The sequence below is a fragment of the Macaca thibetana genome, chromosome 12 (genome assembly GCF_024542745.1).
Source record: "Macaca thibetana thibetana isolate TM-01 chromosome 12, ASM2454274v1, whole genome shotgun sequence".
Classification (NCBI taxonomy): domain Eukaryota; kingdom Metazoa; phylum Chordata; class Mammalia; order Primates; family Cercopithecidae; genus Macaca; species Macaca thibetana.
Genome location: NC_065589.1, coordinates 73,055,075 through 73,080,245, shown reverse-complemented (window position 1 = coordinate 73,080,245; position 25,171 = coordinate 73,055,075). Strand labels below are relative to the sequence as shown.

At 38.9% G+C, this 25,171-nt stretch overlaps 1 protein-coding gene across 6 annotated transcripts in view; it reads left to right on the top strand.

Annotated features, from left to right (window-relative positions):
• Nucleotides 1-25,171, top strand: part of UBR3 (ubiquitin protein ligase E3 component n-recognin 3) — a 264,525-nt gene that overhangs the window by 24,379 nt on the left and 214,975 nt on the right. For all 6 annotated transcript variants that reach the window (XM_050751441.1, XM_050751437.1, XM_050751440.1 and 3 more), the window contains exon 2: nt 23,296-23,435. In XM_050751441.1, the coding sequence (XP_050607398.1) occupies nt 23,296-23,435 (140 nt within the window). The remainder of the gene's footprint in view (nt 1-23,295; nt 23,436-25,171) is intronic.

The window sequence follows — 25,171 nt, the reverse complement described above, 5'->3', positions numbered from 1 at the left end:
CCTTCCTTTACTGCGGCCTGGAAGGTGTCAAGGAAGTAAGCTGTGACACCTGTTGCCATGTCACTTGCTTCCCATTTATCACAGATTATTGTCCTTCATTGCCTGATGTCCAATATCTTGAAAACCATTGGTTCATTTATTTTATCTGGTTTTTTGTTTGCTTTAGATGAAGGGGTTAACACAATGACCCGTTATTTTTGTTTTAGATACAGATTGTATTTAATTTACTTATGTTAATAAAGAGTATTTTTGAAGTAAGTATAAAAGTATTATAGTTTTTTTTTTTCCTTTAGGGTTAACTAGTGCTTTGATTATAACAGATAGAAGAAAAAGTGGTATTGCCTGTCTGCTCTTGCAGAGAACAAATTACTTAAATAAGATTTTAAACTTTTTAAATTATGCACATATTTACAGTGCAATATTAACTTCTACATTACAGTTATATTTACTTTTTTTTTTTTTTTTTTTTTGAGACAGAGTCTTGCTCTGTCACCCAGGCTGGAGTGCAGTGGCCGGATCTCAGCTCACTGCAAGCTCCGCCTCCCGGGTTTACGCCATTCTCCTGCCTCAGCCTCCCGAGTAGCTGGGACTACAGGCGCCCGCCACCTCGCCCGGCTATTTTTTTTGTATTTTTTAGTAGAGACGGGGTTTCACCGTGTTAGCCGGGATCGTCTCTCGATCTCCTGACCTCGTGATCCGCCCGTCTCGGCCTCCCAAAGTGCTGGGATTACAGGCTTGAGCCACCGCGCCCGGCATATTTACTTTTTTATATTTAAGTTCACTTAGGGCAGTTACCAAAGTGAACTTTCTTTCATGTATGTGCTCCCAGAAAGTCTATTGCTTTCTGCTCTATTTTTGGGAGAGGACTATCTCCTTTTGGGGAAGGACCCCACACCTGTTACATATATGAGTAGATCTTCTTGAAAACATGTAATGTCAAGTTTTTAAATTTTTTTTTTTTTTTTTTTTTTTTTGAGACGAAGACTCTCATTCTGTTGCCCAGGCTGGAGTGCAGTGGCATGATCTCAGCTCACCCTCTGCCTCCTGGGTTCAAGCGATTTTCCTGCCTCAGCCTCCCGAGTAGCTGGGAATACAGGTGCCCACTACCACACTGTTCTGTGTGGGAAATGTGCAAGGGAAGAAGAAAAGACACACACACACAATCCCTTTAAGGGTAAACAACCTTTATCCCATGTAAATGGCAATGCAGATCTAATAAATAATATAAGCAAATGGATATAATAAGCAAATTGCAACGGGGAGGGGATAAGGGAAAAGATACATATATATTTACACTCACCAGACTATGGAGGATTCACCACCAGACTGGCAAGCAACACCCTGGGCTCCAGAGTCGGCCTGGCCTCCAGAATCGGACACTCACCAACAGCCTGGGCTGCAGAATATGGACACTCACCAGACTTGCAAGCAACAGCCTGGGCTCCAGAGTCAGCCACTTGTCCATTCACAGATGAGGAGAGGTCTCTCATGAAGCTTCCGAGCAGTCTGGGACCCTAGCTTGTTTTGTAATGAGTTGTTTGGCATGAGGCCCAGTCACGAGTGCCCTGCATGACTGGGCTTAAGGAACACAACAAGGTCAACTTGTTTTTGTGATTGTCCATCGGTTTTCAATAACTAATGTATAGGAATAGATTGAAATAGAGATTTCTCCGAAATGGTGCTGGATGAACACCTCAAGGGGCTCACACAACCTCTTCTGGGACTTGGTGACCATTGTTTGTGTCCACGTTCAATTGAGTTTCAAATTTAATATTTAACTTTTCCTCCACACACACCTGGCTAGTTTTTCTATTTTTAAAAGAGATGGGGTTTCACCATTTTTGCCAGGCTGGTCTTGAACTCCTGACCTCAAGTGATCCGCCCACCTTGACCTCCCAAAGTGTTGGAATTACAGGCATGAGCCACAGTGCCTGGCCTGATTTTTAAATTAGGAACTTTTAGCTTGTTTTTTTTTTTAAATACAGTTGGTCAGATGTTGTTAAGTCAGATAGAATTTGGATGGTATATCCCTCTCTCTAATCAAAATGCAGATTCAGTTGTTTGCTGCTTGCAGAATCCAGTTAACAAGAACAAGGTCTGGTATAAATTAACTTTTTATTCCAAGGGTAGCTTAGGGGAAGAAAGTTTCCTGCTTTAAGGATGCTGCTTTGCTTTTGGAGCAGAAAGTGAGCACTTTTAAAAGGGGGCCTAATGTAAGTGGCATGCAGGAGAGGAAGGAAGCAGATGGGGATCTGCATGCTAGCTTGGTGCATTATCTAGTGGGAGAAGGAGCTGATGAGTGCTGACACCTTTGTGGACAGGATTAAGTTGTAAAAGTGGCTGAAAACCCTCCAAGTAGGAGAGAGTTTTGTAGTGGGCATACTTTGGGTTGTAGCTGGACTGTTGTCTCTTGAGGCAGCCTTCCAGGAGGAGAGAGTTTCATAGTGGACACCCTTTGGGTTGTAAGTCAACTGTTTTCTCTTGAGGCAGTCTCCTGGTGGGTGAGAGTTCTGTTCTAAAGCTTTTTTTTTTTTTTTTTTGGAGACGGAGTCTTGCTCTGTCACTCAGGCTGGAGTGCAGTGGTGCGATCAGGGCTCATTGCAAGTTCTGCCTTCCTGGTTCACGTTATTCTCCTGCCTCAGCCTCCCGAATAGTTGGGACTACAGGCGCCTGCCACCACGTCTGGCTAATTTTTTGTTTTTAGTAGAGATGGGGTTTCACTGTGTTAGCCAGGATGGTCTCAATCTCCTGACCTCGTGATCCACCCGCCTCAGCCTCCCAAAGTGCTGGGATTACCGGTGTGAACCACTGCGCCCAGCCCTTTTTTTTTTTTTTTGAGACAGGGTCTTGCTCTTTTACCCAGGCTGGAGTGCAGCACCATGGTATTGGCTTATTGCAACCTCTCCCTCCTGGGCTCAAGCAGTCCTCCCACTTCAGCCTCCCAAGTAGCTGGGACTAGAGGCACATGCCACAATGCTTGGCCAATTTTAAAATGTTTCTGTAGAGACGAAGTCTTACTTTATTGCCCAGGCTGGTCTTCAACTCCTTGATTCAAGGGATCCTCCCATCTCCTCCTCCCAAAGTGGTGGGATTACAGGCATGGGCCACCGCGTCTGTCCTGCTCTGGATCTTTTAAGCACATAGTTAGATGAACTTGCCCTGTAAGGAGTGTTAGGTGAAGGGAAAGTAAAAAGTTATAATTGAATTTTAAAGGACTAAGTAGGAAATGGATAACAGGGAAACATGGAGAAAAGAAGAGAAAAACATAAAAAATATTTTCTTTTTCTTAGAAAAATGTGGGTACTTGGTTACATTTCTATTCTACTTTTAACTTAAATTTGGATTTTGCTTTAAAAAATCCATTTTGACAATCCTTGTCTTTCAGTAGGTATGCTTACACTATTCACACTTGTTTTAATTATTGATATGGTTTTATTAACATTTGCCACCTTGCTCATTTTCTTTTCCTTTTTTTTTTTTTTTTTTTGAGACAGGGTCTTGTTCTGTTGCACAGGCTACAGTGCAGTGGCATAATCTTGGCTCACTGCAGCCTTGACCTCCTAAGCTCAAGTGATTATCCCAGCTCAGCCTCCTGAGTAGCTAGGACCACAGGTGTGTCCCACCGTGTCCGGCTAATTTTTGTATTTTTTGTTTACACAGGGTTTTACCATGTTGCCCAGGTTGGTCTCAAACTTCTGAGCTCAGTCAAGTGATGCGCCTTCCTCAGCCTCCCAAAGCATTGGGATTACAGGCATGAGCCTTTGCACCCAGATGCTAATTTTCTATTTTGTGTTACTTTTTACAAACCCCTTTTCTACCCAACAGTGTTTGGGGTAGATATTCTTGTCTTCACTTTTTGGAGAAGTTAAAATAATAGAGAATCTTACTCAATGAGTAGGAAGTTGGCTGGGCGTGGTAGCTCATGCCTATAATCCCAGAACTTTGGGAGGCTGAGGCGAGCGGATCACGGTCAAGAGATCAAGACCATCCTGGCCAACATGGTGAAGCCCCGTCTCTACTAAAAATACAAAAATTAGCTAAAAATACAAAAATTAACTACACACACATGTAGTTCCAGTGACTCAGGAGGCTGAGGCAGGAGAATCACTTGAACCAGGGCAGCTGAGGTTGCAGTGAGCTGAGATTGCACCACTGCACTCCAGCCTGGTGACAGAGAGAGGCTCCGTCTCAAAAAAAAAAAAAAAAAAAGTTAAGTGACAGAGCTGGGGCCCAGGTCTTCTGAATTGGAGTGTGCACTGAATAAATATTGGTTTGAAATGTGAACCCCTCTTTTGCTTACTGCTGAACCATTTACGTGAAGACATCTTTTGAGATGTTTTCATATGCCTGCAACTTTGTCCTCCATGGTTATTTTTTTCTGGTAATTGTTTATGATCAGAAGACAATGTAGTTTAATCTCTCTGGGCATTTAGACTGCCTATTTGTAGAAGGGCACATAGAATTTTAATGCTAGAGCATAATTTGGAGGTCATTTACTACCAATTCTTCATTTTATAGTTGAGATATACCTTAAGACCTTTGGAACAGTGACTCAGATTTCTGTTTTATACACTTTCTTCACAATTTAAGAGCACTGACCTCATTTGATTAATAGATGAATGGAATAATGGATTAATTTGATAACTGAGATTAGGTAGGCTTTTGTGTTTTCTTTTCTATGGCTCTACATCCTTTTGGATCCTTTTGGAACGTGAGGTTGGCAAACTATTCCCCAAGGGTTGGCAACTTGTTTTGGTAAATAAAATGTTATTGGAATGTACCACACTAATTTATTTACTTATTGCCTATGGTGGCTTTCACTCTACAAAAACAGAATTGAGTAATTACACCAGACTGCATGGCCCTCAAAGTAGAAAATACTGTCTGGCTCTTTAGGAACAAATTGAGGCCGGGCGTGGTGGCTCACGCCTGTAATCCCAGCACTTTGGGAGGCCAAGGCGGGCAGATAACTTGAGATCAGGGGTTTGAGACCAGGTTGACCAACATGGTGAAACCCCGTCTCTACTAAAAATACGGGAAAAAAAAAATTAGCTGGGCGTGGTGGCAGGTGCCTGTAATCCCAGCTATTCAGGAGGCTGAGAGGCAGGAGAATCACTTGAACCCAGGGGTTGGAGGTTGCAGTGAACTGAGATTGCACTACTTCACTCCAGCCTGTGTCAGAGTGAGACTTCATCTAAAAAAAAAAAACCAAAAGGAGTTGAGAGCCATAGGTTTTTATGGATATAGAAATTTATGTTTTTTTTCCTCAACCAAATAAAATTAGCAAACGTGTGTATGAATAATGACTAAATTAAATAATTAACTTGAGATCTCATTCGAACCAAAACAATGAATGAATGTAAATTTTTAAATAGCTGTGTTTTGGCTTTACACACCATATGATAGCCTAAATATAACTAACATGTAACTATTTGAATTCCAGTTTGAAAGGTGAGAGGGAATAGTTACTTATGAATGCTTGAGTAAATGGTGCTGTCCTTAGCTGCAATACGGAACCCAGGATGGGAACAGGTGAATAGGGTTCATGGAGAAGAGCTGGGCAGGAGGCAGACAATTATTTAGAACTTTCAGTTTTGTCTAGTAATGACTGGTTTATCTTTTACCAGGTTATGATAAGCTATGAGCAGGGTCTTTTTGTCAGGCAATTACAAAGATGTATAGGTTCTTTCTTGTAATGTAAATACTTTTTCTTTATTTTCCTCCTCCTTCTTTTTGCTCTTCCTCTTTTTCTTCTTCCTCTTCTTCTTCTTTTTTATTTTTTTTTTTGAGGCACAGTCTCACTCTGTTGCTTAGGCTAGAGTGCCGTGGCACAATCTTGGCTCACTGCAGCCTCCGCCTCCCAGGTTCAAGCGATTCTCCTGCCTCAGCCTCCCGAGTCACTGGGACTACAAGCACACGTCACCACACCTGGCAATTTTTGTATTTTTAGTAGAGATGGAGTTTTACCATGTTGGCCAGGCCAGTCTCGATCTTCTGACCTCAGGTGATCCATCCACCTCAGCCTCCCAAAGTGCTGGGATTATAGGTGTGAACCATCCTGCCTGGCCCTTTTTTTTTCTTTATAAAGGGACTTAGTTTTTTGTTTGTTTGTTTGTTTTTTAAATCTGCATGCATTTGTGTTTGTTTATATGTGCATATGTGTGTGGAAGTGAATGAGGGAGAGAAGAAGAGAAAGCTGTTTAAAAATTCTAGTCTTGGAACTTCTTTGGGCAAACCAAACACCGCATGTTCTCACTCATAAATGGGAGTTGAACAGTGAGAACACATGGACACAGGGAGGGGAACATCACACACTGGGGCCTGTCAGGGTGGGGGGCAAGGGGAGCTAGAGCATTAGGACAAATACGTAATGCATGCAGGGCTTAAAACCTAGATGATGGATTGGTGACTGCAGCAAACCACCATGGCACATGTATACCTATGTAAAAAACTTGCACGTTCTGCGCATGTATCCCAGAACTTAAAGTATTAAAAAAAAGTTTATGAATGTTATCTATGTATTATACTTAATAATATAAAGAATTCTAGGCCAGGCGCGGTGGCTCACGCCTGTAATCCCTGCACTTTGGGAGGCCGAGGCGGGCGGATCACGAGGTCAGAGATCGAGACCATCTTGGCTAACATGGTGAAACCCCGTCTCTACTAAAAAAAATACAAAAAATTAGCTGGGCACGGTGGCGGGCGCCTGTAGTCCCAGCTACTCGGGAGGCTGAGGCAGGAGAATGGCATGAACCCAGGAGGCGGAGCTTGCAGTGAGCCGAGATCGTGCCACTGCACTCCAGCCTGGGCAACAGAGTGAGACTCCACCCCCCCAAAAAAAAAAAAAGAATTCTAGTCAGAAATATATATTGGCAAATAGTTTTTTAATGACAATAGGAAGAAAACCTGTAAGGTAGATATTCTTCTTTGTCTCTGAAACTGTTAATGCATTACCATGGTTTTGGAAATTGTATTTCTCATCACGGACTCAATTTCCCATCCTGTAATTAGGTACTCTAAAAGAAAGAGGTTTAGGTTTTTGTAAACTGGAACTTTAACACTGGTAGTTAGAGTTAACCCTTTTTTTGTCATTGAGAAAGTGGGAAGTGATGCCTTACTAGGATTTATTTAGAATAATATTGAGTGGGAGTTTTAACTTGTTTCTATATTGATAAATCTTAAGTTTTTTTTATGTTATAAACTTACATACACAGGAGAGAGTTTATAAAATGTATATGTACAGTTTAAAGAATTTCAGTACAATGGACATTCAGGTACCACTATCCACCTTATGAAATACAACATAAAGTATTGATAAGTATTTTGTATTACCTTATTTCTAATCTGAAATTAATTCAAGCTAATATAGTTATAAAATCTCAGGGTAAAGAAGTTTCCTGGTGGTTGTTTTTTTAAGACTAAAAAAAGCAATAGAGAGTATTTAAGGGATTACGTGTTGAGATTAGGAAGAGGTTAAAAAGGTTCATCCTTAATGCTGGTATTAAAATACTATATATAATAGATTCTTAAACCAAGATGATTTCTCGTTTTCATTAAAACATTGTCATTTAATGAATGACATTGTCATTTCATTAAAACATTGTCATTTAATGTTTTAGGACCATGCAGCCTGGATTTTTTGAATCAGTGCTGATTTTGATATTTTAATTGTTTCTTGAAACCATTGAAAATTATGGGAATTACAGAATTTTTGTTACTTTGGCTAGACTACGTCTTCCTCCAGGTTGACTCATGTGGAAATAATATGCAGATTCTTTCTTGGACTTTGGTTTGAGAAAATGTCTTCATGGGTATGGTGAAAAGGATGAAAAATTAAGAGATCCTGCTCTAAATCACCATTTAATTATTGGGTCAAATGGATGTAAATTTATACTTTTCATAAATTTTTGCCAAATTGTTCTCATATATAATATGCTAGTTTGTACTCCTTCCGTCAGTATGAGAGTATCCATTACTTTACAACCTGGCCAGCAAAGTATGTCATCAAACTTTTGATCTTTGCAAATATGATAGGTAGAAAAAAAGGTGTTTCAGTCTAATTTTATTCCTTTTTTGACCTGTGTGTTATTTAGAGGTATGTTATTTATTTAATTTCTAAATTTGGGGAATTTTTAAAGCTATCTTGTTAATGATTTCCAGTATAATTTTATTGTGAGTTTTTTTTTTTTTTTAGACGGAGTCTTGTTCTGTCGTACAGGCTAGAGTGCAGTGGCGCGATCTAGGCTCACTGTAACCTCTGCCTCCTGGGTTCAGGTGATTCTTGTGCCTCATCTTCCCGAGTAGCTGGGACTTACAGGCATGTGTCACCATGCCCAGCTAATTTTTGTATTTTTAGTAGAGACAGGGCTTCGCCACATTGGCCAGGCTGGTCTCAAACTGCTGACCCTTCAGATGATTCGCCTGCCTCTTCCAAAGGCTTGGTTGGGACTGGAGGATCGACTTCTAAGATGGGTTACTCACATGGCTCTTGACAAGAGGGTCATTTTCTAACCATGTGGGCTTTTCATAAGGCTGCTTGAAAAACTTCCTTTAATATTTCTTATCACCAGGTATGATGGCAATGAATTGTCCCAGCTTTTGTTTGAAAAGCCTTTTTATTTTTATTTTTTAAGAGACTGGGTGTTGCTATGTTTTCTAGGCTGTCTTGGCCTCCCAAGTAGCTGGGACTGTAGGTATGTGTCAGTCACCATGCCAGCTTGAAGAGTTTATTTTTCCTCAGTTTTGAAGGGTATTTTCTCTGTGTGTTAAGAATTCTAGATTTTCAATGTTGTTTCTTTGCATATAACTTTTTCATTTAGTACTTTATTTGAAATAAATTTATTTATTTTTGGGACGGAGTCTCTGTTACCCAGGCTGGAATGCAATGGTGTGATCTCGGCTCACTGCAACTTTTGCCTCCCAGCTTCAAGTGATTTCTCCTGCCTCAACCTCCTGAGTAGCTAGGATTACAGGCACCCTCTACCACGCCCAGCTAATTTTTGTGTTTTTAGTAGAGACGGGGTTTCACTATGTTGGCCAGGCTGGTCTTGAGCTCCTGAAGTCAAGCGCCACTCACCTTGGCCTCGCAAATTGCTGGAATTACAGTTGTGAGGCACTGTGCCTGGCTTCATTTAGTACTTTAAATCTCTCTCCGTTTTGTTCTGGCTTGCATAATTTTTTACAAAAAGTCTGCTGTTATTTGTATCTGTTCCTTTGTATATAATGAATCAGTCAGTTTCCTCTGGTTACTTTGATGATTTTCTCCTAATCACTGGTTTTCAGCTATTTAGTTATCATGTGCCTCAGTATGGCTTTTTTTTTTTTTTTGAGATGGAGTCTCACCCAGTCGTCCAGGTTGGAGTGCAGTGAGGCAATCTCGGCTTCACTGCAAACTCCTCCTCCCGGGTTCACACCATTCCCCTGCCTCAGCTTCCTGAATAGTGGGGACCACAGGCCCCCACCACCACCATGCCTGGTTAATGTTTTGTATTTTTAGTAGAGATGGTGTTTCACCATGCCAGCCAGGATGGTCTTGATCTCCTGACCTTGTGATCCACCTGACTCGGCTTCCCAAGCTGCTGGGATTACAGGCGTGACACACCACGCCCGGCCCTCAGCATGGCTCTTAAAAAAATACTTATTCTGTTTGAGGTTTGAGTATTTTGGATATGCAATTTTAGATTTTTAATGAATTTGGAAAAATTTCAGCCACTAATTCTTTAGATATTTGTTTTGTCTCCCCTCCTTCTCTTTTGGTATTCCAGTATAATGCAATACCACCTTGTTATTATCCCACAGTTCACTGAGGTTCTGTTTACTTTTCTAGTCTCTGTGTTTTATTTTCGATAATTTTTATTGCTCTGTCATTAAATTCATTGATCTGTTTTTTCTAGTGTCATTCTACTGTTAATTATCTGGTGTATTCTTCACTGCCGATATTTTATTTATTTATTTATTTTTGGGACGGAGTTTCACTCTTATTGCCCAGGCTGGAGTGCAGTGGTGCGATCTTGGCTCACTGCAACCTCTGCCTCCTGGGTTCAAGCGATTTTCTGCCTCAGGCTCCCGAGTAGCTGGAACTACAGGGGCACGCTACCACACCCGACTAATTTTTGTATTTTTTTAGTAGAGACGGGGTTTCACCACATTGACCAAGATGTTCTCGATCTCCCGACCTTGTGATCTGCCCGCCTTGGCCTCCCAAAGTGCTGGGATTACAGGCATGAGCCACTGCGCCTGGCCTTATTTTTTAATCTACAAGTTTGATACAGTTCTATTTTATATCTTCTATTTCCATCATTATGCTTTCGTTTCTGTCCTTTCTCTTCTTGAACATATGGAAAATAGGTTTGTTAGTCTCATTATCTCCATCACTTTTGGGTCTATGTCTGTTAATTTTTCTGCTGGTTATGGGTGATATTTTTCTGTTTTTGTTTTTTGTTTGTTTTTGCATGCCTAGAAAACATTGATTGTGCGCCAGAATTTCTGCACTTTATGTTGTTGATTGTGGATTAAGTTGTATTCCTTAGGTTTGGATTTTGTTCTGCAGTGCAGATAAGTTACTTGAACTCAGGGCTTATCTTTAAGCTATATTAGTGTGGGTTCAAAGCAACCTTTAGTCTTGAGTGAATTTATCTGCACTGGTAGTACAGTGCCCTTCAGAAGATTCTACGTGATTCCCATATATTTTGAGGTTTCGCCATTCTCGCTGTTGGGAACATGAACTGTTCCCAGCTCTGTGTCATTCTTGGTAATTCTTTTGCCCATTCCTTTGTGATTGTTTTTACCCTAGCCTTGGGTGTTTCCACTTACGAGAGCCAAAATTCCACTCAGCCAAAGACTTAGGGGGTCTGTTTGCATGTCTCCAGAGCTCCCTTTCAGTCCTTCAAATTCTAGCTACCTTAACATCCCTGAGTTCTATCTCTGTTTTCTCAACTCACTGAGGCCACAGGGCTCTCTTTGGGTTCCACCTCCCTTTTGTTGCAGTTTGGAAAGTGCCTCTGAGCAGTAGGTGTAGGTCTGGGGCTCACCTTTTTCTTTCTTTTCTCTTAAGGGTCATAGTCTTGCACTGCCTATTGTCTAATGTTTGAAAACCATTGTTCCATACATTACCTGCCCATGCCCCCCCAGCATCCTCCCCAATTTTCTAATTGTTTAAGATGAGGGAGTAAATTTGCTCCTTGCTACTCCATCTTGACAAGTTTTTTCTCAGTGTGAGTTTTTTTGTTTGTTTTTATTCCTCAGTATAGTTTTAATGTGTTTATTTACTGACTTGAGCATCTTTTCATATGTTTAAGAACGATTGGTATTTCTTTTTCTCATTTTCTCTTGGATTGTCTTAGGAAAAATAGCCCTGTATTAGTCAGGGTTCTCTAGAGGGACAGAACTAATAGGATATATGAATATATGAGATGGAGTTTATTAAGGAGAATTGACTCACACGATCACAAGGTAAAGTCCCACGATAGGCCATCTGCAAGTTGAGGAGCAAGGAAGCCAATGGTGGATCAGTCCGAGTCCCAGAACCTCGAAAGTAGGGACTTTCCAACGGTTTGTTGTAAAGTCCTCAGTCTGTGGCCACAGGCCCGAGAGCCCTTGGCAAACCACCAGTGTAAGTCGAAGAGTCCAAAAGCTGAAGAACTTGGTGTCTGATGTTCAAGGGCGGGAAGCATCCACCACAGGAGAAAGATGAAGTCTGGAAGATTCAGCAAGTCTGGTCTTCCATCTTCTCCTGCCTGCTTTTTTCTAGCTGCTCTGGCAGCTTATTAGATGTTGTCCACCCAGATTGAGGGTGGGTCTGCCTCTCCCAGTCCACTGACTCAAATGTTAATCTCCTTGGGTAACACCCTCACAGATACACCTGGGAACAATACTTTGTATCCAATCAAGTTGATATTCAATATTAACCATCACAAACTCTTTGACCAGTTATGAGTTGCAAACCTTTTTTCCTACTCGTCTTTTCAAAAACAAATGCCGGCCGGGTGTGGTGACTTATGCCCATAAGCCCAGCACTTTGGGAGGCCAAGGCAGGCAGATCACGAGGTCAGGAGTTCGAGACCAGCCTGACCGACATGGTGAAACCCTGTCTCTACTAAAAATACAAAAATTAGCTGGGCGTAGTGGCAGGCACCTGTAATCCCAGCTACTCGGGACCCTGAGGCAGGAGAATCGTTGGAACCCGAGAGGCGGAGGTTGCAGTGAGCTGAGATCGTGCCACTGCACTCCAGCCTGGATGACAGAGCAAGACTCTGTCTCAAAAAAAAAAAAAAAAAAAAAAGAAAGAAAAACAGAAGCCCATGGGCATTTATTTTTATACAGAAATTTTTTCTTGTCAATTTTTATGTTTATTAATTTTATGTTTATTAATCTTTTATGTTTAATTAATAAGCAAAATCTAGTGACTTTTAGATTTTGTCATACTTAAACTGTCTCTTCTACACAATTACTAAGTAACTCTTCCCACACCAAGTTGGGTCTAGCACTCTGACGATTTCACATTTTACATTTACCTTTTTGATATGTTAAGAATTTATTATCGAGGTATAAGATGTGAGGAAGATCCTCCCGCCTACCCCAGCTTGACTGGTTTACCCAAATATCTCAGTATCATTTCTCTGATTAAGCCCTGTTTTCTGCATAGATTTGAATTTTGCCTTTATTATAAATTCCACATGTATTTGGTTCTATTTCTGGACCCATATTATTTTTCATGTACCATTACCATGCTGTTTTGTTTCTGCTTCAAGGTTTCAATGTATATTTACTGTCTTAATAGTTTAATAGGTTTACAGCATCTCTATTTTTACTTTCAAGTTTTCTGATCTTATGTGCATGCTGTAATTTAAAATTTTTAGTTTTCATAAAATTTTTTTTTTGCTTTTCTGGTACTTTAGGGTCCACTAAATACTATTTAAACCCATGTAGATGGAATTTAAAGTTTTTTCTTTTAGTTCTTACCATTTATCTAGCAGTTTTAGACATAGGATGGAGCTGTACTTTAGTCCTTCCTATGAGAGATGTAGAAATGTATATCTAGGAAAATGGCCTAGGAATATGTATAGGTGAATTTGGAACTGAATTTCTGATCTCCCTTTCTCTGCTTTGTAGTTTACTTAATTGTATTCATCGTCATTGTCTATTTCTGTCCTATAGAATGTTAGCTTCCTAAAGGCTAGAATCAATACTTCTGATGATTTTAACTTTAAAATAAATTTTCATCTCTGATAAAGCTACTTGACTTTTATTACTCTTGTTTTTTTTAAATTTTCTTAGCGATTCTTGTTTATTCTTCCGTATAAATTTTAGAATCAGCTTGTTTATTCCTTACTGTTATTTTCACAGGATCATATTAAATATATAGATTCGTTTAGGTAGATATCATATATGTTTATGGTATGCCTTTTATGTCATTTTGGCCTGTATCCTAAATATCTTTTGATAATTTTGTTAAAGTTTAGTTAGGTATGTCATTTAATGTTTCTGAGATTTCCCCACCTGCCAGATGAAGGGCACAGATTATATCATCAAGGCGTTTAACATTGGGGGGGGTGGTATGACTCTCCAGGAATCTCCATTATTTTGGAATAATCCAAAATTATATGCAGAATAATGTGTATGTGTGTAATTTGTTGCAAAATAATGTGTAATGTGTGTAGTGAGTTGAGAATAGCATGTTCTTGCCAAAGAACATCTGTAGGGGAGCTTATTATCTCACATACTTTTCAAATTCTTGAAAAATTTGGTTTCATTATTTGAGTTGACCTCTCCTTGCCCTCTTTCTCCCCACCGAATATCAGTAACTTGCAAAGAAAGCACCAGAACCCCCCCCCCCTTTTGTTTCCTCTCACCTCTACTTCTCCCACAGTCCAGGAAGTTTGCTTTTAGTCATTTAAATTTGATTTCAGGCCGGGCGCGGTGGCTCAAGCCTGTAATCCCAGCACTTTGGGAGGCCGAGACGGGCGGATCACGAGGTCAGGAGATCGAGACCATCCTGGCTGACACGGTGAAACCCCGTCTCTACTAAAAAATACAAAAAACTAGCCGGGCGAGGTGGCGGGCGCCTGTAATCCCAGCTACTCGGGAGCCTGAGGCAGGAGAATGGCGTGAACCCGGGAGGCGGAGCTTGCAGTGAGCTGAGATCCGGCCACTGCACTCCAGCCTGGGCGGCAGAGCGAGACTCCGTCTCAAAAAAAAAAAAAAAAAAAAAAAAAATAAATAAATAAATAAATTTGATTTCAGAAGAATCATAAGGAGAGTTTCTGGGGGGTAATGTTGTGTTTCTTGATCTTGAATTGGCGTTGGCGTTTACGTGAGTATGTTCATTTAGTGATATTTTGTTGAGTTGCATACTTACCTTTTAGGCAATTTTTTATCTGTGTGCTTCAGTGAAAAATTTTAAAAAGATGATGTCAAACAAAATATAGAGAAGTCATTTTGTCTACTATTTTTGTAGTTCTATTTGATCATTCTATTATTGCTGTAACATCCTTCCCCACTAAGGACTATTTAACCTTCTTAATCTTGCAAATCTGTTGGGTTCCTTGAAGAAAGTTATCTGTGACCTCTGAACTGCTAATGTGAATGTATTACTTCCTGCCTCATTTTTAATTTGGAGCTATACCAGTTGTCTAGAAAGCCCCTCTCTTGTTCATTTGGGGAGAGATTGTTAATACATGTTTATATGCAGTTTCATTTGTCAGGTCTTTTGACTGATTTTACTGGTGTCTTTTGGTTAGCTTACTTGACTTATTGGTTCTACCTGTAGGCTTAGTCATTGCTGATGAAGTGACATGAATTTTAGGATCAATTTAGGTGTTCTAAATGAAGTAAATTTCTTGATGGTTGAATTGGTACAATCTAAACACACAAAGTAAAAATAGCAAACTTTCTCCCTTAACTCTCCCAGAGCTTTGCATGTCTAGCCTACCTCCTTCATGTCATTTTGGCCTGTAGCCTAAATATCACCTCTTCAGAAAGACCTTCCCTGACAAACCCAATCTAAAGGAGTCTCATGGATACTTTTTATATATGGTGCTGTCAAATACTTTTTCTTTTCTTTTTTTTTTTTGAGACAGGATCTTACCCTGTCACCCAGAATGGAGTACAATGGGACAATCTCTACTGCAACCTCCTGCACCCAGGTTCAAGTGATCCTCCTACGTCAGCCTCCTGAGTAGCTGGGATTACAGGTGCACACCACCACATCTGGCTAATGTTTGTATTTTTTGTAGGGATGGGGTTTTGCAGTGTTGCCCAGACTAGAAATAATTTTGTAGAATTTATTACTATCAGATATTTCCATATTTATTTTCTTGTTTCTCTCTTTCCTCCTCCCTCAGAAAGTTAGCTCCATGAGGACAAGGCCTCTATATTCCCAGGGCCTAGGTTCCAGGCATGTAGTAGCTCTTCAAAAAAAATTTGAACAACTGGGATTATTAAATGGGTCCCAGATTATTATTTAATTGGATGCCCTTAAAATAATTTTGTTGGCTAGGTGCAGTGGCTCACGCCTGTAATCCCAGCACTTTGGGAGGCCAAGGCAGGCAGATCACTTGAGGTCAGGAGTTCGAGACCAGCCTGGCCAACATGGCGAAACCCTGTCTGTACTAAAAATACAAAAAAAAAGGCTGGCACGGTGGCTCACGCCTGTAATCCCAGCACTTTGGGAGGCCGAGGCAGGTGGATCATGAGGTCAGGACATCGAGACCATCCTGGCTAACACAGTGAAACGCCGTCTCTACTAAAAAAAGTACAAAAAAATTAGCTGGGTGTGGTGGTGGGTGCCTGTAGTTCCAGCTAGTTGGGAGGCTGAGGCAGGAGAATGGCATGAACCCAGGAGCCGGAGCTTGCAGTGATACAAGATTGCGCCACTGCGCTCCAGCCTGGGCGACAGTGCGAGACTCTGTCTCAAAAAAACCCAAGAAAACAAAAAAAAAAAACATTAGCTAGGCATCATGGCACACGCCTGTAATTCTAGCTACTCCAGACACTGTGGCAGGAGAATCGCTTGAACCTGGGAGGCTGAGGTTGCGGTGAGCCGAGATCATGCCATGGCACTCCAGCCTGGGCAACAGAGTGAGATTTTGTCTCAAAAAAAAAAAAAAAATTTCTTTTTTGTTCTGTTAATTAATTCTTTGTTCCAGCAAATCTTTTTCTAGGACTTGATGAAATGTTAATAGTAATTTTAAAAAAGATTTTTTTAAAGAGACAGGGTCATGCTATATTGCCCAAGCTGGTCATGAATTCCTGGGCTCAGGCAATCTTCCTGCCTCAAACTGAGTATTATCAAGTCTTTATTGAGCATCTGCTATGTTAAATGGTCAGTCCCCCACACCATGCTCAGCCTGAATTACAAAAACCAGTATTGTTCGTCAGCCTTACAGTATGTTACATCCACATTGGACAGTTCTGCCGTACTCAAACTAGTTGCCAGAGTATGATTTTTTTTTTAACTTTTTTGACCATTAAGTTTTTAATCTCCAGTCTTCTAATACACTTCTGTAACCTCAGTCTCGAAATTACTTAGACCATTCTTACTGTTCCTTTGGCTTAGCTACTTGGTACTGTGTTCAGATTTTTCTTTACTCAGTTGCTCTTTGGAATTGGTTTCTTTCCTGCACAAAGTGTCTAAGGAGAGCTTTCTGTGCTTTCTAATCCTTTCTCTTTCTGCTTTCCAGCTGTCAGTTCTTTTAGTACATCCTTCAGTTTTGTGCCCAATTATGTTTTCCTAGTCTTCTCTCCTGGCTTTCGTTTCATCCATTTTCTGTCCTTCACATTTATGCTTGCAGGCTTCTTAATTAAGTTGTCTTAGATCACAGCTAGCTCTTTAATCTGTCACACAGGCCAGGTTCTCCTTTATCTTTAAAAGCTTTTACAAAGGCAGGACACGGTGGCTCACGCCTGTAATCCCAACACTTTGGGAGGCCAAGGCAGGTGGATCACATGAGGTCAGGAGTTTGAGACCAGCCTGGCCAACATGGCAAAACCCCATCTCTACTAAAAATACAAAAAATTAGATGGGTGTGATGGCGGGCACCTGTAGTCTCAGCTCCTTGGGAGGCTGATGCAGGAGAATTGCTTGAACCTGGGAGGCGGGGGTTTCAGTGAGCCGGTATTGTGCCACTGCACTCCAGCGTGGGCAACAGAGTGAGACTGTGTCTCAAAGAAAAGAAAAAAGAAAAAAAAGCTTTTATGTGAATATAGCTTTTAAAAAGGGTACTTGATTTCTCCAACCTGGGCAACAGAGTTGAGACTGTGTCTCAAAAAAAAAAAAAAAAAAAAAAAGCTTTTATGGAAATATAGCTTTAAAAAAGTGTACCTGATTTTATTTAGATATTGTGTGTCCCAGCTGGAAGAAGTTTTTCGTCGTTGTTGTTGTTTTTTCTTTTGAGATGAAGTCTTGCTCTGTCATCCAGGCTGGAGTGCAGTGGCGAGATCTCAGCTTACTGCGACCTCCGCCTCCTGAGTTCAAGCGATTCTCTACCTCAGCTTCCTGAATAGCTGGGATTACAGGTGTATGCCACCATGTCTGGCTAATTTTTGTAATTTTAGTGCAGACGGGGTTTCACCATGTTGGCCAGGCTGGTCTTGAACTCCTGATCTCAAGTCAGTCACCCACCTCGGCCTCCCAAAGTGCTGGGATTACAGGTGTGAGCAAATGTGCCTGGACTGGAAGAAGTTCTTAAATTCGTTTTTTCTTTTAAATCAAGGTTTGAACCTTAAGGTGTGATGCTTCCTACCCTTTATCATAATATGGCAGATATGGAAAATAGTATTTGGATGGGACACAGAGGCAACTGAGGAGGCTGCTCAGGCTCTGCCTGTGTGTCTGCCTTGAGGACCAAGGAAAATCCGTCCCTCTGCTCTGTCATCTGCTGACCTAACAATTAAAAGCCCTACCTTAAGGGTAGATAGACTTCAGCAGAGTGTGAACATGCTAACTTTTATTTTGCATTTATGTATGTATTTTCTTAAGAGTTGTAACTTTCATTAGATTCTCAAAAGGGTCCTTGAAGCAAAAAAGAGTACCAATGATGTTTTAAATTGTGGAACTAAAACCAAATATATGGCATAACTTATTTTTTGTTTTTGGCTTAAATTTTTCCTTTTGATTACAAGGTTGTACGTATGTTTGTTATATAAAATTCAAACATTATAGGTAGAATTAACATTGTAAGTGAAAGTATAACATATCACACTCTCAGTTAATTTCTACAAAGTTTGGTATATATTTCTGAAAATATTTTTCTTCTTTTATATATTAATGTTTCTTTCCCCTTCTCTAAAATTGTATTTATAGAAGAGATTAAATGTATATACTTCTATATAATTCATTTCTCACTTCATTTATCTTAGATATAATTATACTTTAGCACTTATTATTCCACCTCATTTTTGTTAAAATCAAAGTATGTTATGGATCTGCCATAGTTTGTTTTACTTTTCTTCTATGATTAAATGCATGCATTTTAAACTTTTTTATATTCTAAATGGAGGTATAATGAACATCTTTGTAAGTATATTTCAGAGTATTTCTGTATAATAAATTCATAGAAATAGAAATGCTAAGCTTGTGTTATGAACATTTAAAATTTTAATAGATATGGTCAAGTGCCAGCAAAAACTCGACCTGTTTACACTTCATGTGTACAACAAAAATTTCTGAACATGCTTTCAATGAATTAGTAAAGTGAATCTTTCCTGATCTGCAAGATGAAAAACTTTTTACATTATGAAAGTTTCCAAACATATGCAAAAACAGGGCGTTGAACCTTCCTGTGCTAATCATGCAGACTCAACATTTTTAAAGATTTTAGCCATATTCGCTTCAACTGCTCTTTTTTCCCTTTCTCGGAAATATTTTAAAACAAGTCCCCCAAATCATGTTATTTTACACAGACATACTTCAGCATTCATCTTTAAAGAGCAGGGAATTTTTTTTTCTTTTTAAGATTTTTAGTTTTTTAGTATAGAAAATTTAAAACATATATAAAAGCAGTCAGCACAATGAGCCTAACTAGTAGGATCTTTTTATTAGGGGAAAAATCCCTTGTTGTTATTTTTGACTGAAAGACAAATTTAAATTACAATCTTTTAAATGAATTCCTTAAACATCAGAAGAGAGTACTTCATTGACTTCGATATCGATCCATATTCTGTTTCATGAACATAACATAATGAAACCTCATGTATCTCTCAGTTTCAATAAGTAGCAATTCAGAGCTGCTCTTGGTATACTCCCATCTACTTCCCTTTATCTCACCAGATTATTTCGAAGGTCCCATATATTAGAGCATTTCATCTGTAAGTCCCTATCTCTGTCTAAAAGACAGGGAATTTACTTTTTTTTTATTTTTTATTTTTATTTAAGACACAGTCTTATTCTGTTATCCAGGCTGGAGTGAAGTGGCGCGTGATCTCAGCTCACTGCAGTCTCCACCTCCTGGATTCAAGTGATTCTTGTGCACACCACCACGCCTGTCTAAGTTTTGTGTTTTTAGTAGAAACAGGGCTTTGCTGTATTGGCCAGGCTGGTCTTGAACTCCTGACATCAAGTGATCTGCCTGCCTTGGCCTCCCAAAGTACTGGGATTACAGGCATGAGCCACTGCACCCAGCCAGGAATTCACTTTTTAGTGATAATCACAGTGCTGTTATTGTCACACCCACATAAAATAATTCCTGTATCATCAAATAAACATGAACATTTTCTTGTATAACCACAATTGCATTACCACACTAATAAAATCAACTGTAATGAACTAGTACCCAGTTTATAATAAGATTCCCCCAGAAAGGAATTTCCTTTGTGAAAGACTAAAAAATGCCTTCCAAAAATTCCTTTCAGAGTCGGTTTGTTAGAATTGGTTTACATATTGCATGTGCTTATTGGGTGTCTCAAGCCTCTTTTTAACCTAGAGTAGCCCTCATACCCCTTTATTCCCCTCTGTCACTGACAGGTTACAGAAACTGGGTCAGTTGTACTGTATAATGTCTCACATTCTCCATTTGTCTATTTGCTTTTTTGTGGTGTCATTTAACATGTTCCTTTATCTCCCATACTTCTTGTAAATGAATGTTAGTTCTGGAGACATGGTGTCATTCAAGTTCAATTTGTTTGATAAGAACATTTCATAAATGGTGTTGTGTGCTTTACTCACATCACAGTGTCTCTGCTTTTTTGTTTTGTTTTGTTTTGTTTTTAAACCTCTGATGATACTAAGATTGATTTTTTTTTTTTTTTTTTTTTGAGATGGAGTCTTGCTCTGTCACCCAGGCTTGAGTGCAGTGGCACGATCTTGGCTCACTGCAACCTCTGCCTCCCAGGTTCAAGTGATTCTCCTGCCTCAGCCTCCTGAGTAGCTAGGACTACAGGCGTGTGCCACCATGCCCAGCTAATTTTTCGGATTTTTTAGCAGAGACAGGGCTTCACCATGTTGGCCAGGCTGGTCTCGAACTCCTGACCTCAAGCAGTCCACTTGCCTCAGCCTCCTAAAGTGTTGGGATTACGGGTGTGAGCCACCTCACCCAGCAGATTGATAAGGATGTGATAGTCAGATCTTTTTCTTATTTAACCACAGTATTGTTACCACACCTAATAAAATTAACTATAATGAACCAAAGAACTGTAATGAACTGTAAGTAACTGTAATGAAAATTTCCCCTCAAGCTTTTCTCTAATGGCTCCATTGCATAAGTCAGTTATTTCACTAGATACCACAAAATGGTTTCTCCAGTTATTCATTTTTTGTTTTAATAAAATTCATTGCTTTATTAGAGAAAACTGGAACATCTTTCCATTTGTTTATTAGCTCTTCGGTACTTGTTTTGTGAATTGTTCATGACCTTGCTTGATTTTTCTATTGAATTGTTTTATTTTTCTTATCCATTTTTGAGTGTTTGTAGTCATAGATATTAATCTTTTATCTCATTTATATATTATAAATATTTTTTCCAGTTTGTTACTGTCTTCTGTGTAGAAACTTTTGATTTGCATAGTCAGTTTCTTTTCTTTCTTTTGTGGCTTTTGGTTTTAAGTCTTAACTTAGGCTTTCTATATTCTGAGATAATGTAGGAAAATAGTTAATTATCTTCCAGGCTCCATTGCTTACATTTGATTTTTAATGTATATGGAATATATTTTGTATATAGTATAAGATAGGAATCAAATTTGCTTCCTGCATTTAAATAACAGTAAATTTTGTCCTAACGTAGTTTATTAAGTCTTCTTCCCACCATATTGATTTGAGATGTCACATTCATCACAAATTTGTATATTCTTTTTCTGGACTTCATTGTTGTTCATTTTAAATTATTTAAGTTTTTTTGGTAGACTGGGTCTTGGTATGTCATCTAGGCTGGTTTTGAACTCCTGGCCTCATGTGATCCTTCTGCCTTGGCCTCCCAGCATGCTGGGATTACAGGCATGAGCCACCATGCCTGGCCCATTGTGGTCCATTGATGTTGGCACATTACCACAGAATTTTAATTAAAATAATTTTGTACTGTGCTTTAAGGTCTAGTTCATTATCATTAACCTTTTTTTTTTTTTTAAGGCTTTAATAGTATTTTTCACAAATATGCTCTTCCATTTGAACTTTAGAATTAGTTTGTGATTAATTCCATTGGGATGTAAATCTAATGGCATGAAGTCTGGGGGAAACTGTCTTTTATTATTATTATTATTATTATCATCATCATCATTTTGAGACAGAGCATCACTCAGTCACCCAGGCTGGAGTGCAGTCACATGGTCTTGGCTCACTGCAACCTCCGCCTCCTGGGTTCAAGCGATTCTCCTGCCTCAGCCTCCCGAGTAGCTGGGACTACAGGCACATGCCACTATGCCTGGCTAATTTTTGTATTTTTAGTAGAGACAGCGTTTCACCCTGTTGACCAGGCTGGTCTCAAACTCCTGACCTCAGGTGACGCACCAGCTTCTGCCTCCCAGAGTGCCGAGATTACAGGCGTGAGCCACCGTGCCTGGCCAAAACTGTCTTTAAAAAAAAAAAAATCAATTTTTCTGTTTAGGAATATGGTTTTTCTCTGTTCATTCAGATCTTTTATATTTTACAGCTTAAATAGCTTCTCTTCCTTTCTACTTATTTCTAGGCATTTTACATGTTTAGTGTGGTAACTATATGTTTGGTCACAGAATAACTTATTTGTGATTATTTGGATATTGACTATAGAATAGTTTTCTTCAGGGTGGAGCACAGTGGCTCACAATCCCAGTACTTTGGGAAGTCAAGGCTGGAGGATTGCTAGAGGCCAAGAGTTGTACTTCAGCCTTGGCAATGTAGCAAGACCCTGTCTCTACAAAAAGTAAAAATAAAAAAAATTAGCCAGGCATAGTGGTGCATGCCTGAGGTTGAGGTGGGAGGATTGCTTGAGCTCAGGACTTCCAGGATGCATGTGGGTGGCAAAGCGAGACCCTGTCTTTAAGGGGAAAAAAAAAAAAAAGAATAGTTTACTTCATTTTTGCTCGAGCATACCAATCACACTTGAAAATGAATATAGGCCAGGCGCAGTGGCCTGTAATCCCAGTGCTTTGTGGAGCTGAGGTGGGCAGATCACCTGAGGTCAGGAGTTCAAGACCAGCCTGGCCAACCAACATGGTGAAACCTCGTCTCTACTAAAAATAAAAAAACTTAGCTGGTGAGGTGGTGCACACCTGTGGTCCCAGCTACTTGGGAGACTGAGGTGGGAGAATTGCTTGAACCTGGGAAGCAGAGGTTGCAGTGAGCCTAGATTGTGCCATTGCACTCCAGCCTGGGCAACAGACTAAGACTCCTCAAAAAGAAAAAGAAAAAGAAAAATAGAATGAATATAAACAAGATTAGAAGGAATGTATACACTTAAACATAAAAACTTTTAAAATAAACTTCAAGTTTTTGTATCACTTACCTATTCATTAATGTAATAAGTTAGAAATAGGAAAAATGTAAATGCTTTGGAAGTGATCAACTTGTACTTAATGGTTTAAAAGAGTGGAGGTCATAAAGTGGTACTTGAATAAATTTCAGTTAAAAAATGTGCTCTGTAATGAGAGTTTCTTTTTGTATTCTAGTTGGAATTTAACTATTAATAGTATGGTCTTTTCTTGGGAAAAATATACCTGAGTGCCATTTTTATATAAACACTGATTAAAATTACATTCTTTTAACCTGGTACCTTAAAAATCATAAAGAAGGATTTACTGGCCTGTATTCTATTTATGAATATTGTAAATAGAAATAATATATTTTTAACTGATTAGACATTACTGTTAATTTTTTTCTTTTTCGTATTACAGGTTTTGCAAAAGGCATCAAATTAAATCAAGTTCAAATATTCCCTGTGTCCCTAAAGACTTACTGATGATGTCTGAATTTGTTCTTCCAAGATTTATATTTTGTCTTATTCAGTACTTAAGAGAAGGCTATAATGAACCAGGTATGTTTTAATCTACTTCTTATTAGTACTCTTTTTAAATTATAAATTTACGAAGTTTTAGCATTAATTATGAGGTGAATTTTTTCAGATATCATTTTTTTGCCTAACATTTAAAAAGAGATGACTATACGGACTGAATAGAAACACACTAAAGATAAATTAGATAACCTTATAGATACGTTGTAGTTGACCTAGTTTCGTGCTTTCTGCTTCTGGGGTCATAAATGTTTTTGATCAAACTTATTTGAGCTTTTGCAGATGAGGAAGTAACCATTTTGTGGGGTTAATGTGGCTTTATTTACAATAATATGATAAATCAGAATTGAGAATTCCTGGAAATGTTTGAATTTAACTTAGATTTTAGAAGATAAAATGTTTTATCACCTTTTTTTTAGAGGTCTCTATATATTTTTTCTCCATGTATATTATATAATAACTTATGATAGGGTCAAATTGCTGACTTCCAGATTACTGGTAGAATATATGGGTGTGTAATCATCATGTTAATATTTAAAAGAGAAAATAAATTACAGGTGTTCTTCTAACTTTTTAAGATTTAATCACAGTCTTGATTAACATACTTCAGTTAGGTAAATATTTAGATTTAGGTATCTATTAAAAGTTCTCAGTCTGACATTGTGAATTATAGATATTCATTAGTAGTATGAATCAAATTTATTAACTTTTTATGATTTTTTTTACCTTTCTAATGATAACCTGCATTTCTTTTCTATAAGAGATTACATTTTGCATTATTTTTAGAGTTTTAAAATTATTTAGTACTATAAATAACTTTATATTCATTTTGAAACTGTGGCACACATTTTCATCTTCTATCTCCATCCTTAAAGTGTAGGGGTATGTTATATAATATCCTCATTTCTAAAACTGTCTTGTTATCTTTATTGTGAGCAAACCATTATACTTCCTTATTTGTACATTTTAAACAAAAACATACAATCCTTTGTTAAGTACTTCTACTTAACAGAGAATATATCTTAAAATACAGAAAAATAAGCTGGGCATGGTGGTTCATACCTGTAATCCCAGCACTTTGGGGAGCTGAGGCAGGAGGATTGCTTGAAGCCAGGAGTTCAAGACCAGCTAGGCAACATAGAGACCCTGTCTTTGCAAACATTTTTAAAAGTTAGCTAGGTGTGGTGGTGGCACGTGCCTGTAGTCCTAGCTACTTGGGAGACTGAGGCAGGAGGATCCCTTGAGCTCAGGAGTTCAAGACTGCAGTGAGCTATGATTACATCGCTGCACTCCAGTCTGGGTGACAGAGTGAGACCCTGTGCCCCACCCCACCCCCCAGAATAAAAAAAGAAAAAAGAATATATAGAGAAAAATATTATTTTGATTTGGTTCCAAATTACTGTCTCTTCGGAATGAAGGAACCAGTTACTAGCTGGGTTATTGAAATAGCCTTCTGCATTATTTCTTATATACTAGTTAGCAGACTTTTTTGGGAATTTATGTTTTGTATTACAGGTGTCCTATTTTAGAAATAGAAATTATTTGTTATAAGAACCTTAAAGCTTATCATTAGTTTAATCCAAGAGTACTTCACACGAAAGTGTGTTATATTTTTGTTGACATAACAGTTGTAAAACATAGACAACATAGGTCCATAGCTTTTTAATTATCTGTTATCTGAAAATATGAAGGGAAAAATGGAAGCATTTTTTATCTAAAGATGACCTGCATGAATGTAGGTTCATGGAAGTTTCTTCCTT